This window comes from Geospiza fortis, unplaced genomic scaffold, assembly GCF_000277835.1.
Source record: "Geospiza fortis unplaced genomic scaffold, GeoFor_1.0 scaffold190, whole genome shotgun sequence".
Taxonomy (NCBI): Eukaryota; Metazoa; Chordata; class Aves; order Passeriformes; family Thraupidae; genus Geospiza; species Geospiza fortis.
Genome location: NW_005054328.1, coordinates 6,610,126 through 6,625,910, shown reverse-complemented (window position 1 = coordinate 6,625,910; position 15,785 = coordinate 6,610,126). Strand labels below are relative to the sequence as shown.

Sequence of the window (15,785 nt, the reverse complement as noted above, 5' to 3'; positions counted from 1 at the left end):
TCCTTTCTCCCAGACCACTTTTAGTGGAACAGTACATGCTGTGGCTGCTGGTTCTCCTAGGGGGGATTACAGACACATCCATGAAGCATAACGGCTTATGTTCCGTCAGGGAAGAATGCCATTCAGTTTGTGAAGTTGAACTATACAGATATCTAGCCCCTTTCTCTTGGAGCTGATCTATTCTGTGAGCACAAATGGCAGTTGTGTTCCTGCTGTGGCTTGTGCCAGTGATGCAGGTGGAATTGACCCAGAACACACTCTGGCATAAATCAGTTCCAGGTTAAGGGGATCTCCTTTTTCAAAGCTGTGTTACTCATTTTGTGACTGCTCTGTAACTGCCCTCCATGAGAGACATTATGGTTCACTTGCTTGGGAAAGAAGCAATATAACTACTTGTCATCTAATGCTAAATTAATTTGTTATTTTTTCTTATATAAATTTTTTAGCCTGTTGCTTCAGGCATGAATTTTGCCTTAAAGCTCCAAGATATTTTCAGACAAAGGTTTGTGGAGAGGTATGGAGCCAAAGAAGATCAAGCAAACTTGAAAATCTATCTGCAATAAATAATGAAGATAATAATAATAATAACAACAACAGCAAAAATTATGAAACAATTCAAGAGTTCTGTCAAGCTGGAGATATAGTTTGTTCCATTAATCTTGCAGCTTTAAAAAAAAGTAATCAGAACATTATACCATGCAGTTGTTTTTCAACAGTGTTCCTATCAGTAATTGAGAAATGCACTTAGAATCATCAAAATTTGGGTGAAACAAAGATAATCTAATATTTAAAATTAATCTGTTAGTATAAAGGTTGTTACTGGGTAATATCTTTTTTAGCTTGTTAACAATTCTTTTGTTTTACATCAGACAAGTCACGTCACAATGCACTATAGGAGCTCCTCAATATGTAGTAGTTGTAGTTTAATTTACCTTTTGTTGTAAGTCAAATAATGATTACAAGACAACTTTAAATTTAACCCACAAAGTTTAATATCCTTCTAAAAATAAAGAAACAAAACCCCCACTGCACTCTAACTTAATTAAAACCCTGGAAGACAGACAAGAAAAACACTGTAACTGGATAGGCTTTTTAAACCTAGCTAAATTCTTCATTTTACCAGCAGTTCCACAGTCTAATAATACTTTAGATAGAAAATGTAGTTATACACTGGTTTTGAATTTGCCATCTGTTAAATTAATTAAAGCATCTTTATCTTTGATTTATAAAACAGGAAAAGCTAAAGGTTGAGCTCAGTCTCAACTGCAATACTTTATTCGGAGAAATTATATTAGTTTCCACAATTCCTATACATTTTTCCATGGTCCTTAGTGTTGCTGTTGTCTCCTTTATTAAAAAAACTTCCCCAGGTGAGAGGATACCATAAAGTTGTATAATCATGCAGCATTATTTCTATATTTTTCACTACCCTGTTCGTTATTTGATCTAATTATTTGTTTGCTATTTTGTTTGTTTGCTTGTTTGGCTCCAGCTACTGTTCTGTGCTCTCACTGAACCCTAAAAAGTAGCTGCTATATGAGCTTTTTCTGCTGGCAGTTAATTTGGAACCTTGTAAGGTGGGGAAGTGTGGTCACGTCTCTCCTCCCCCTGACTGTGGTACCCTTTGGATATCAAAACTTGCAGCGTTTGTTGCTGTAGTTTTGGGCATATTGAATATTTCTGTAGTAAATATCGTCTGCAGATCCACTCACTTTTGATGATGTTCAGGGCCAAAGCAGTCATAAAATAACTGCTCTGGACCTTGCATTGTCAAGGGAAACAAATGAAAAGGGAAACTTGCATTCAGAGTTTAAAGGAGAGTGGTGGCAGGCAAGAATAAGGTTTTGATTCTGAGTGTGGTAACTATGGAGGAGACTGATGAATAGTAAAAATTGTGGAGACTGAAAAGCTGTATAAGCTGTGTGGTACCTCAGCTTAGAGTGGTGACTTGACAAGGTTACTTCATTATCTGGAATACCACCTCAACAAATCCTGTGAAAATGAAATTCTCTGTTCTCAAATAAGCAGGGTGATTGGTGAAGATCAATTCATCAATACCTGGAGGTATTTAGAAGATATATAGATGTGACACTTTGGGGCATGGTTTAGTGATGGACTTGGCAGTGTTAGGCTTATATTTGGACTTAAGTGTCCTAAAAGTCTTTTCCACCTGAAATGATGCTGTGAATATAAAAATCAAGAATTCCATTGTGATATTTGAGGTGATCAATAAGACAAGAAGGTTTTTTTTTCTGTACTAGCATTGAGTCAGGGCAGTGGTATCTTGAACTAATGGTTCAGAACATGAGGCTGGTTGTTGGAAACCTTTGACTTCTCACGAAATTAGATGTTGGTGTAGCAGATGAACTAGGACAACTTTCTTGATTATAACATAAATATAGGAAAGCATTCATTTTGTTTAGGAAATATACAAGATAAAATATGAGGAATAACATTTTATTTTCCTAATAGCTGGAGGATAAAAAAACTGTTACAGAGTTCAGATTTTTTAAAAAATCCCTTCAGGGTTACTGCTGGACCTGACCTGCTGCAGATGCCTGATCAGAGTTGTCATGATGAGCACACTTGAATATCTAATGCAAGCTGAGTGTCTTGACCTCCATAATAAGAGTTTAACCAAGACAGTTTTGAAGCAAAGGGAACTGGTCATTTCACCCCATGGAGACACCTTACAATTGTGGAAGTTGACCAGAAGCTGAATTCTACCCTCTAGTGAGGGTGGAGAATTGGTGGAGCATTTCAACAGGTGACAAATCCAGGTGCTTCTGAGTGTAGTAAGAGATATACAAGATACATTTATGTACTAAACAAGAGCCTAGTAACAGTATTTTAATACTGAGGGATAAAAAGGGTCTTGATTTTAAAGCTAAGTTTGGATCAATCATGCTAAGGCTTTGCTTTACATTTAAATCATTATTTTTGTAATGAGAAGTAAAAATAGATAAAAAAATGCAGGTTTTCTCTTTATTAAATGACAGATTTGGTTGCCCTAAGGGCAGTAGTTAATAGAATTACTCAGAATTACTGTGATTGAGGAACACAGTCTGCAGTATAGATGAGGAATGGGATTTCCTCTGAGTTCAATAGTTTTGGTAGAAGATCGTATAAGGAAAAAATTGTGGTTTTGACCTCGAAAGACTGGTATATCTCATGCTTCTGGACTTTGACAAAATTGCTGTTTATTAGAGAAAATGAGGCTAAGAAGATTGCTAGAATTCTAAGATAGGTAAAGAATAGATTGAAAGAAAATGGCAGTGGATGGTTTTGAAAGAAAATGCATAAAAAACCACAAGTAGAGATCCTGAATATTAATTTTGTTGTATCATTTAGTATTTTGAAAGACAATCCAAGTATGTTCTGATAAACAAATGAGGGAGATCAGCCACTGAATTCACTGAGGAGCAGAATAATAAAACTGGAAGGATATTTAGTAGTAGAAAATGCAAGGTCATGAATGAGAAATATTGGAGCTGGAGGCTGTTAATTGGAAATGACTGTCAGTCACAATCTAAGGGATTTTTTAGTTTAAAATACTGGGGAGACTGTTGATGGCATACTTTAATCTGGAAATAAGTGAGAGAAATACAAAGTGTTGGTGTACTCAGAGCAGACTAACTTCCAAAGGTCTGTGTGTGTTTTTTTTTTTTTAATTATTTGGAATTTGGACTGTTGAATACATAATTCTACATCAGCTTCTGCATGTAGAAAGCAGTGTCTCTTGCTGGCTGTTGTGCTGTGTATTCATGCAGATGACAACATGTGTGCATCTTTGGAGAAGGTGGTTTGTGATAGAACTGTCAGCATGCTGATTAAAAAGACATTGTTTCCTTTTGTTTACACATTGAAAATAATACTATAAGTCTTCTTGTAAGTTCCTGTGTTAGTGTCCCTGTATCCAGGCTTTGTCATCCTTGAGGAGATATCTTTTAAAGCAGTAACCATTGCCAGCAGCAATTCATAGAAGAAAGCAAGCTGAGCCTTCCCCATTTATTGGGATTTAGGGTCTTTTGCTTCATGTGCCACAGGCCAGCTTCAAACTCTTCTAATTTAAACTTACTCTGAATCCAGCACAGTCTGGATTCGGGTCAGGACATGGAACTGCAGCAGCTTAGTGACATAGGTAGATGATCTCCTACTGTCAGTGGATAAAGGGCAGTCATTAATTTTCATTCTCTTGGCCTTTTCCTCAGTGTTTGATGCATCTGGCCAGAAGTTGATGCTTTCTTGCCAGGAGGGAGTGGCAGGGTCCAGTGTAAAGCACTTGCGTGACTTGGCCTCATCTTAGGCGATCCATCTAGAGCGGTGACATGCTTGTGGTTTTGAAATGTTGCCAATCATAAAAGGAAATTAAGGAATTGAAAATCATATCTGTAGCAGGATTTCATTGTTACCTCTGCGTCAGTGAGCATATTAGAGATGCTAATTGCTATTCAGATTTGGGTAATGCTTATTTGTGTGGGAGGGCAGCACTTGCACAAGACTGAATTCCAGGCTGTATAATGAACTCCCTTCGGAATGGAGAGCTGCTGTGTATTTCGTGCTTAGAGTTGATGATGGAATTTCTTCTATTTTGCATTCTTTAATGTGATAATACAGACACAGGCATATTTAAAAAGTAAAATGAAAAAAAAAAGCAGCAATGGCAGCAGTGTGTCAAAATGAATAATCTTCTTTGATACAGCCTATCTAAAGAAATACTGCAGGGCAAAGAAAGCTCCTAGAGGAGCTGAATTTTTAAGCTTCCTTTGAAACAATATTTCTAATCCATTTGGTACTTGTAGATTTTTTTTCAGAAAATTACTTGTGTGTTGAACTCAAGCTCAGAAGATAGGATGTTAATGTTTGAGGAAGCCATGTTGTATTTTTGTATTATTTTTAAGGTTTTAAAACTCCTATAAAGCACAAAATTAACATATGTAAGCTTACTGCTGAGATGGTTGCTGTCATTTTGGCTGAGAGAAAGTTAAACATAAATAAAGCACATCACAAAATTGAAGTCAGAAGCAAAACTTCTGTGAATACACAGGCAATCAATTTTGTGGTAAATATGTTTTGGCAAACACTACACCATATGTAGTGAGGTACTGTGTTGGGGGAGTATTTTCAAATCCAGTTTTGTGAATCATGATAATATAGAAAAGAGGGCAGAGGCCACGTGTTTCAGTGTTGGATTTGGAGACTGGGAGATGCAGTCCTGTTCTTGTTCCTTAGTCTCAGTGACCATATATTGATGGACACCAAGTAATTTACCTTATTTTGTGCATTAAGTAAAATCTTCCTGAAATGCACTTTCAAATTTAATGAAATCCACATAAAGGAGAAACCTCTACTTTTAACTTAGGATTTTCAGTGTAGCTCATGTCAGCTTCAAAATTGTGTAAAAATAAAAAACCTACCACCACCACAAAACAAACTTAACTGAAAATAGAAGCCTAATAAAATAATTTTTTTAGCTTGTGTTTGGGGACTGATGTGGACTGATGTGGACTACATGATACAGGATATAGGAGGAGGCAAATGAGCCTTTGAAACAGTTGCCTTTATTTGGGTATGCTAAAAATAATTGATTTCTGAAGAGAAAACTTTATTTGATGGTTGATGTTTTTTAAAGTTTAAAAATTAAAATTATTAATACTCTGGTAGGTGATTTGGAGATCTGTTTGTCTAATGCCAAGAGCTGTCACTCTGCAAATGAAATTTTCATCCTATTTCCTGAATTATTGTGTTAATAATATTGTCCAGTTAGAATTAATAACAGGCCTTGCCTCAGGATCAGAAGTGAATGAAAAGTAGCTTCTAATGAAACTTTAGATTTTACCATTTCTATGACTAGATATTTTATCTGCTTGTGAGATTAATCTGCATGGACATCATGGCCCTCTATTTGTCAGAATTTCTTGGTTTGTAGAGATTGCACTGACAGTTTTGAGAGATGATGTTTGTAGCTCAAATATGATTCTCTACTTCCATGTATAGTTTTCAGAGGTGAATGAGCAGTTATGTTATTGCTCTTATGGCTGCCCTGCCTTTATTATTTTATTCACTTGTCTGGTTTTACATTTGGATTGAGCCATCTGATGACCGTGTCATCTTGTGTACTTGCCCAGAATCTAAAACAATGGGGCCTGGTTACTAATTGGAGCTTTTGGGTGTTCGCACAATAGAGGTAATTAGTAATAAGTGTACAGCTGTAATAGCAAGTAGTGTTCACAGTGGGCAGTGCAAGGCATGACAGTTAAGTTCCTGTGTTCTATCTCTAGTGAATGTGTTTCAGAAATCATCCCTTTTCTTTCTTTGCCTTTGTGGTGTTGCCCAGAGGCGTGTCCCTATTGTGGTGTAAGTGCTTATCTCCTAATACCTTAATTAACATCTTAAAATATAAATGGCCATGGTACATCGAAATAATATTCAGAAATGTGCTGTTCAGAAGTCCACAAGATTTCTCCATGAATGATTGTAGAGTCATCTGGATAAAACTTTAAACCTGACATTAAGCACATGAACTTAAGCTTTTTGAGTGAAACAAGCAAACAAAAAACCTCAACCAACCAACCAGCTCAAATCCCTTGTTAATTTATAAATTCAGTTTCACCAAAACCTTGCTTATCTCTTGCTTCTTGCACATTTTCAATTATTAGCTGCTCATAGAACACTTCTGTTTTTCAGTCCATCCTTGACCAAATTTTTTCCGTCTTATGTTGGTAATAATTAGAATTTTGATAAATTCTATTGTTTGGACCAAATTCAGAGTCTTATTTCAGTAGTTTATTAAATTGAGAGAGTAGAAGAGTTTTCAGCCATTCGGCTAAAAAAACCTCAGAAAAAAATTTCAAAATGAGACATATCTGGATCAGTTTAATGTCTTTCTTGAGCAGAAAACTTGTTCAGATTCTAAGTTAGAGAGGTATATTACCATGAGACCCAGACAGATGGGTTTACATGAAAGTAATTCACTGTCCTGAGATGAGATTTTTTTTCTGTCTTCAAAGTCAGCATATGCTGCTTCTCAGCATCTCTCTGAAGTAAGATACAGAATCATAGAAATCATAGGAACATAGAATGATTTGGATTGGAAGGGACCACCCAGATCATCTAGTTATGAAGGAAGATGGCATGCAGAGAGGTATGCTTAACAAAAACTTTGTTTCCATACAGAATGCCTGTGAAAATTCTCTGTGGGCTTTAAGAGGTCTGTTACATGGACTCAGTTGAAGAGTTGCAGCCCAATTCTGCAGTGTTTGTCCTTGCGAGAGGAAGGTCTAAGGTGTGGCCTGGTTTAACTCCTTTAGCAACTAAGCTCACACATCCTGTAGCAGGATAGGGGAGAGAATCAGAAGGGTGGAAATGAGAAAGATCAGGGGTTGAGATAAATATAAGGAAAAATAAGGAATTTTTACTAGGTCCCAGTGGCAGGCATATGTTTAGCCATTTCCAGGAAAGGTGGGCTTCATGATGCACAACAGTGACTTGGGAAGAAAAACACCGTAAATCCAAATGTCCCCTCTTTCCTCCTCCTCCTATTTTTTTATTGCTGAGAACATCATCATATGGTCTGCGATATCCCTTTGCTTAGTTTACAGGTTTAAACTTTTAAATGTAAGAAAGTACTTTTAAAATATTTTTTAAAAATAATATCCATCATGATTACGTGTTTTTAACACTTAATATAAAACAAAATAATAGAGATTTTGAGGATGTATGTGTAATTATAATATCTTAACACTGCCTTTGCAGGTATATGATGCTGATTGATGGCAAGAATGAGGTTTATATGATTGATAGAGACAACTCCATTTTTCATGTATCCAACCTGGAATTTCCGTTTCGTAAAGATCTTCGCACACATCTAACAAACACTCTTCTAGATGGGGTAAGGAGCATACTGTATCATTATTGTAACTATTTCAGTGCTGTTTGCTTTTGTTCGTAAACAGGGCCAAATTTTTAGGCCTGGATTGGTGAATCATAGGATTTCAGGAGGAATATAAGTTCAGTCACTGGCTGAATGTGGGAGTTGCATTTTGTAAGAAATTACTTACCTACAGAATAGGACTGATGACTGCTCTGGGGGGAGCTGTTTGTCTTTGAAATAAATCAAGGTGTTGAAATGACATTCTCTGAACATGAGAAAAGCCTTGAAGAAAAATCTAAAAAATTATTGCAGAACTTATCTCTTGCTACAGCTTTATATTTTGGAATAGTAAACATGGTCAATTTTATACAGCTTATGGAAATACTTCTAAAATTTGATAAAATTTTCATGACATTTTGATGCACTTTTGTGAATTGATGTCTCCGTTTCTGTCACTATTATTTTCAGCTGATCTGAATTTTTCAATGATTTAGAAATGGCTTAATTATATTTGTTTAAGGCTAAAACATTTCTAAGTTGCTATGCTAATTTAAATTATGTAAACTTGGTAATGAACTTTTAAAGCCATTTGTAAACCAAGCTGTAAAACATATAGATTTGTGTATTTGGAGCCTGGGCTGGTGGCAAACTTTTCACAACTGTATCCACAAGAAGAAATTATTTCTTTCTTGACTGTCCCATTTCACATGACTGAGAGAATTTCACTAGCTCTTATGCTACTAGATCCATACAGTTTCCTTTTATGCAGTTTCACTAGTATTGGAGACTCTCTATTGCTGTAACTCCTGCTTGATGAAGTATTTTTGTACCTGAGATAGCTTCCATATTGATCCTCTGAAGCCTATTGCACTTTTCAGCCATATTGCCTTTATTAACTTTCTTTCCTTTCTCTGGCTCTTGTTGTCAGTATTCTACTTGAAATGTCGCTTCTGTGAATGATGTGTCTTACTGAGCACACATTTACATGTGAAGCGTGTGTAAATTGAATCTGCGAGGATAATTACTGCAAGGAACGATGTACTGTCTCAGGGACAGAGAAGCAGATAATGGAATATTTTCCACCACCTCTGCTTCATTGAAAAATTGAGAGCATAATGCAAGAAATGCCATGCTGTCAGCTCAGAAGTGGTTGCACAAGCTGTCGTGTCTGGTAGCAGCCTCTTCAGCCAGGCAGCTTCTGAATGATATACATATTATTCTTGATGACATACATTAGGTTCCATGCTTTTGAGATAAAAAGCCTGATATTGCTATGTTTTCCCCCTGCTACTTCTAAGGCTCTTGAGAAAGTAATGACTTGCTAGTGTCCATATGGTATAGTCCTAGGTGTTCTTGAGTGAAATGGCTGCTCTTTCATTTATTTAATTATTCTCTTTATTTCAAAGAGATGTTTTAGTGAAGGTGGCTGATATGTATATGGTGGAAGACAGGGATATTGAGATAAGTGCATAATGTAGCTGTGGGGCATGGAAGAGGGTCTCTGATCTGGTGTGTTGTGTTCCCCAGATTTATAGTTTAAGTCTCTTAAGAATGACTTAAGTTCTCTCAGGTACGCAGGGCATGAATTATAACTTTGCTTAATTTGTGGTTCTGTAGAAGTTTGACTGTTAATAGTGCATTTTGGTGTTCCACTTTATTGGAATAAGATCAGTCTTAGTATGTTTTGGTTTTTTTTTCCTCCTACATTGTTTTTTTAATAAAGTGAAAAGCAAAGTGACATGAAATGAGCAAGTACTGATTGAATGAAGTACTCTGAGATAGAACTAAAGCCTTTCAATGGATAAATACTTTTCATAGTACAGATTTCTAAATTTGTTTTGGTATGGTCAGTTAAATAAAAAGATGCTGCTGGAATATTTTTTTTCAACTGAAATTCCTCTAACAGGTTTGAGGATAAGACTTGCCTATTATTTGAAGCATCAGAAGAACTTAGCTTTGTAATTGAATATTTGTCTAATGTTGATGCCAAATGAAAATTTCCATGAATGATCCTTTATTCTAGATATATGCATGATTGATTTTATTTTATTTTTTAAATCCATGGGAAGAAGTTGGCTTTTTCTCTTAATATATTCTGCTAATTAGTGCTTGAAGGGGTGTTGAAATTAATTCTTGAATTACAGGCTGAAGTAGTTCATACTTCTGGTCCTTGAAGTAGCTTTCTCTCTTTCAGGGAATGAAAGTATAGATTGAGGTGGTCCAATTTGTATTGCTTTAGAATATTCTTAAAAACATGAGAAAAAAGGAAACAGAAAACAGAAATATCAGTGCCATGTAGCAAAATACTACTGGTTTTAAGAATACAAAAGATTAATATCCCCCTAACATTATTTAGAATGACAGTATACATGAAACTTTCATAAAGGCAATTTCCATGCATTCAAGGATCTATTAACTTGCTTTAAGGCCTCTGGTGTAAGCCTTTCATGTGGTTGTCTTTGGGAGTTTCAGATGCATTTGTGGTTCATTTTGGGCTGAAATTACTTGCAAACAGTTCTTATGTGATCAATGACGTCTTGGGTGATGACAGATCTGCAACACTCTGTGCTCATCTCCAGCTTTTCAGTTGCAATTGTTCTCCTGTCATGGAAGAAAGTTTTCTGCAAAGCTCATTAAAGCTAATTTAAATTTCACCTGCAGGTGACTAGTGTGACTTATTTCTTTAGAAGCCAAGTGTTTTGCATCCATAGTGCTATCTGAGGGAATGCACAGAGTTTTGTTCAAATGTTTCGGCTGTCATGCAAAAAAGCTAAATAGCTGTTTTCAGGAGCTTTCTTGGCATTCCCCTTAGCTTTGGAACAGTTGAGTAGAAAATGCAGTGTCATCCTTAGGCTTGGAGTAACTTTTACGGTTTTAATACAATTTTTAAAACAATTTTATTTTTATATAAAATACGGTTTACACTTGAAGACTTAAGAGGGCCAGGAACTCCATAAATGGAGAGTGAGATAAAGATGCATTTATGTTTTTATGTCAGGAGAGACCTTATCTATTTGTAAGCTGTCTCAGAAATTGCAGAACTTAAAACTTTTTTAGTTTTTGAAAGCTGATGCAAAATAGATTTATGCAAAATAGACTTAAGAAAAAAAGGCAAGAAAGAAAAACTGCTTTCATTCCTGAAATACAGCAGTGACTAGAATTGTGTTAAAGGTAAATGGATAAAACATTAAGAAAAGGCACAGAAGAAAAAGGAAAAACAAACAGATATATTATTAGATCTGATTCCATACTCTGTCAACAAAAAAAATACATTCTACAAGGGGCTGGTAAAATTGGATCCTTTGCTTTTTGATTGAATTTTGGATTATTTTAAGCCTAAGTTACTCTAGAGATGTGATCCAAGGAAAAAAGCCCATGAGCTCTCAGTCCAGCATTGTTCTTCTGATACTTGTCCAGCTAAAAGCTCTTAGCACTGTTGCAGGTCCAATATACTGTGCAACTGTGCTTTGCAACACCACAGGATTGGGAAGAATAACACCAGCACAGTGTTGCCAGATTATATTGCATTAATTGAACACTGGTCCTTGTTCTTCAGGCCCATGGGTTAAGTGGATACCTTAACCAGCAGCTAATGGGCATGTGCTAGTAGCAGAGGTAGCTTTGAAACATAAAATACTGGCTGTAAATCTGCATGGAGTCTGTAGAAGGAGCTGCATGGATGCAGATGTGCCTTAGGGATAATGTTATATTAACATGTCATGTGAGTGGATTTGGGTTTAAGTTTTTAGTTATCTAAAAATTGGCTTAAATATAGTCTTATAGTATCAGGTTATTGTTCAGGTCAGAATGAGTGCGTTTAATTGTGGTCATTTCTCAAATACTACATTTTCCCATCTTCTCTGAAGTTGTCTCTGAGGTCTATTCCCTGGTGTACTTTTTCAATTCTGATAATTTCAGGGAAGATTCTGAAATCAGATTGTAAAATAATGATGTGTTAGAGCATTTCTAATCTGAACCATTCCCATGCTCACTTTACAGCTTTTGCCTTATGACAGTTGTATTGGCGTAACTAATGGAGCAGGCAATGTTGTTGTCATGATGGAGATGAGCAGTGCAGGAATTTGTCATCTCATCTTCTAAGGCATATTGTGCTATTGTTTTTTGCTCTGGTAGCTGGGATTTCAGTCAGGATGTCAAAGAGAACAGGAGGCAGGGGAAGAATAAAAGAAGGGAGGAGATGAGGAAAAAGGCTTGTTTGATCAGTAATAGAATAAAAATGTTTACATGTCTGAAGTAGAGAAAAAGTTAAAAATAAACACTTCAAAGGATATTTAAAAACAGTTCTTGGTCTTCTTTGTTGTATTTTTTAATCCTTCTTAAACTGAATATGCAGAGATTCATATTTTTAAAATTAGGCATAAAATCTTGTAATATCAGGCATTGAAATGTTTTCGGGGTTTTGCATACAAATGCTAGCTTTGCATCAGACCTGAGGCTCTGAATATGCATACTGAGAAAGTGAGGCCTTAAACCCTAAGTATGTGCTCAATTAAATGTGTTCCAAAAAAGTTGTTTCACCTGCCAGTTCAGCTGAGAGTTAATGAAAAACAACATCATTCTTTTGTTTCACTGTTATTTTGTTATTTGTTTCACCTGATTACTACCAGGAATTTCAGGTGGGGTTTTTTATCCTGGGTTTTTTTTTCCCTTGCATTATATCTTTACACCTTCTTCCAAGTTTGCATATCATGCCTTCTGTCTCTTGAGTTGTACCCATCTGTTCTTGTAGTTAGTTATAACATTTATGGTCAAAGAAGGCATTGCAGCATTGTGTCTGCTGCTCCTTTGAGAGCTCGCCAGTGTCCTACCTAAATATTGGACACTAGCAGAATTGCATTTTGTTACATCACTTCTATGTAGACCTTTTTTGCACAAGCTATTTGACAGTGTCCGTGACAAAATTTTTAGAGGGAAGATATTATAATATTACAAAAGAATAGTTTCCACTCATTGGATTCATGTTTTTTTAATTTTTAATTATAAAAAAGTAATTATGTGGAATGATGTGTAAGGTCAACTCAGGGAGTCATTCACAACACCTGTGGATGTTGCACATGGCTTTGAAATCCCAGTCTCCATCTCAGTGTTGTGTTCACAGAGGATGAAATTCCGAAATACTAAGTAGGTAATTTAGATTTCCCAGTGGTTTTTGGGAACAACATGTTCATGTCTTCTAGTTCAGTTTTCAATGCTTCAAGCTTTATGTTTGCTTTAAACCAAATCTATATTTTTACAACTGAACTGCTTGCTTATTTTTCAAAGCAGATTATGGTTAGATGCTAGGTGTAATTCAAGAATCTTGTTTTTGTTGTACAGACTGAAAATTAATCTTACATGAGTCAATCAGACTTTTTTGGGTTTATTTTGTACCATCTATGGATTCTGAGAGAAATTAAAAGGTTGTAAGACATAAAAATAGAAAGACATTAACTAAACAAAAATAGAATTGATGTAATGTTCTTTTTTTGGAATAATTCTTGAACTACTGATTTTGCTTTCATCATGTCATAGTGAACAGTTTTCATGTTTTTCAGTTGTTTTATCTTGTTCGTGTGAATTTGGAATTGTAACTTTATTTTTTTTTAATTTAAAAAAAAGAAATCTGTAGCTGATACAACTTATTAGCCAAGAACCAGGTAGGGGAGGGAGGTGGGGAGAAGATGGACTGCATTTAGAGAAGTGGTGACTTCAGAGTTGTCTCTGGAAAAGATCTACCAGTGGTTGGTTGTTACCATTTTCAGTCTTCATTGTTGATTCATCAAACTCTATATACTATGTCTAATTCCTGTCATAGGAAGCCTGAGTTACATCTGTAACACCACCATGTAAAGAGTCTGTATTTTTGCATATATCATTAAGTTCAGGAAACACACCTGTGTTTGGATGTTGATCAATAATGTTCTTTCCCCACTTGGCCTGTTTTCAATCTGATTTGCTGGTACATATTGAATGTTCACTGGCTTCATGTGGTGCAGAGAGTGGCTGTGATACTTCTGTCTGAAAGAGCCGTCCTGTTTGGTCACAGTGCAACAACGTTCAAGCAAATTGTACCTCTCAGTGCTGCCTAGGACACTTTCAAAATTAAAAGATCCAACCTGAGCATAGACAATGAATGTGAATGCTTGTTTTTTACTTCCTCACTGTTGTGCTTCTGACTGGTCAAGATTTCCAGTAGTGCTTGGTTGGCTTAGGATCACAGTTCTTACTGAGGTTTCTAAAACTCATTATTCACTCAAGACTTTGAAAGCTGTGGGGAAATTAATGAATAAATGTTGCAAATCTGAAGCCCTAGCACAGCCTCCTCATGTTTGTTTTGTTGAATGCTTAATGAGAGACTTTTAAGACCACAATATTATTTTTATAATCTTGACCTTTTGTAAAGTTTTTTTTGTGATAAAGACGTGGCTGGTGTTTGCATCATGCTTGCAGGTATATGCATATATAAATGTCAACATTCTTCTGTGTTGATGAAAAAAATGCCAATGCTTTCTCTTTTCTTTTAAGGAAATGATCATCGACAAGGTTAATGGACAGGTTGTCCCTCGGTACTTGATATATGACATTATTAAGTTTAATGTAAGTACTTTCAGTTTTATTGCTTATCATAAGTTATTAATTCTTACTTCAGTTTTAATATTTTTTATATAAGTAAGAGCTTCAGGGTAAATACAAACACCAAAATCATTTGTGTATTTTGCATCCTGATAGCAAGCGATGTATCAGAATTTAGACTGAAAGCAGCCTTACAACACATGTTGATTTATTTCCACTTGCTCAAGAAAAAATGGCCATTTGAAACAGTCTGCTAGACACTGTTGGAAAATTTCCCATTTCTACAGCATGTTTGAACTATTTAGGCAGTGCAATCAAGAGGAGATGGAGGAGTTAGCCTGGTGTATTTGTTAGCAGAGCTTCACAGTACTTTTTAGGCTGCTCTGTCAACTCCTTCCCAAGTTTGAAACCAGGCAACTGTTCCTCTGCTAAGTCCTCAATCACTGGGTTCACAAGAAAGAGCTGTTAAACAGTACTGGAAATAGGAAACTTGTTTTCTATAGAACCAGCTTTCATATACAGTAAAGGTTTGAATATCTCCAAGGGGCTCTTGCTGGTGTCATTTACAGACTTTTGTTGTTGTTGTTTTCTTCATAGTAGCCCATGTAGTATTGTGTTTTGGATTTGCAAATCAGCATGGAATAGTGCTGAATACACAGGGATGTTCTCTGTCATTGCTGAGCAGTGCTCAAATCCTCACGTGGCTTCAAGCCCTTTTCTGTTTCACTCTAGTGCACCAGTGAGTAAGCTTGGGGTGCGCAGGGAGTAGGGAAGGGGGCACAGCCAGGACAGCTGACTCCAGCTGACCCAAGGGACATTCCTTGTCATGTGATGTTGTACTGTGCATATAAAGCTGGGGGAAGGAGGATGTTTGTAGTGGTGGCGTTTGTCTTCCCAAGTCACCATTATGTGTGATGGAGCCCTGCTGCCCTGAGGATGGCTGAACACCTGCCTGCTTATGGGAAGTGATGAATGGCTTCCTTGCTTTGCTTTTTTTGCATGTGCAGCTTTTACTATAGCTTTGAAACTGTCCCTATCTCAAACCCTGAGTTTCCTCACTTACACCCTTTTGATTCTTTCCCCTCATGTGATTCCAGGGGAGTGACTGGCTGTGCAAGGCTTAGCACCTACTGTAGTTAAAGCATGTGTTAAATTTAGTCAAAATAGCCCATGGAGAAAACACTAGTGTTAATGCTTCTGGAAAAACAAAATTATTGTTTCAGTGCACCTAACAGGACAAAAGCAGTATTAGTAAACCAGAGGACATTTCAGCCTTTCTAAACTACAGTTGACTCTTCCAGTCTTGAATAAGGTACTGCTCAGCTCAGTCACTCAGTGT

General features: G+C 36.3%; 1 protein-coding gene across 1 annotated transcript in view; it reads left to right on the top strand.

The window, feature by feature from the left end:
* Window positions 1-15,785, top strand: part of RNGTT (RNA guanylyltransferase and 5'-phosphatase) — a 165,114-nt gene that overhangs the window by 28,859 nt on the left and 120,470 nt on the right. The window contains exons 8-9 of the mRNA XM_014307075.2: window positions 7,756-7,891; window positions 14,399-14,470. Coding sequence (XP_014162550.1) covers window positions 7,756-7,891; window positions 14,399-14,470 — 208 coding nt within the window. The remainder of the gene's footprint in view (window positions 1-7,755; window positions 7,892-14,398; window positions 14,471-15,785) is intronic.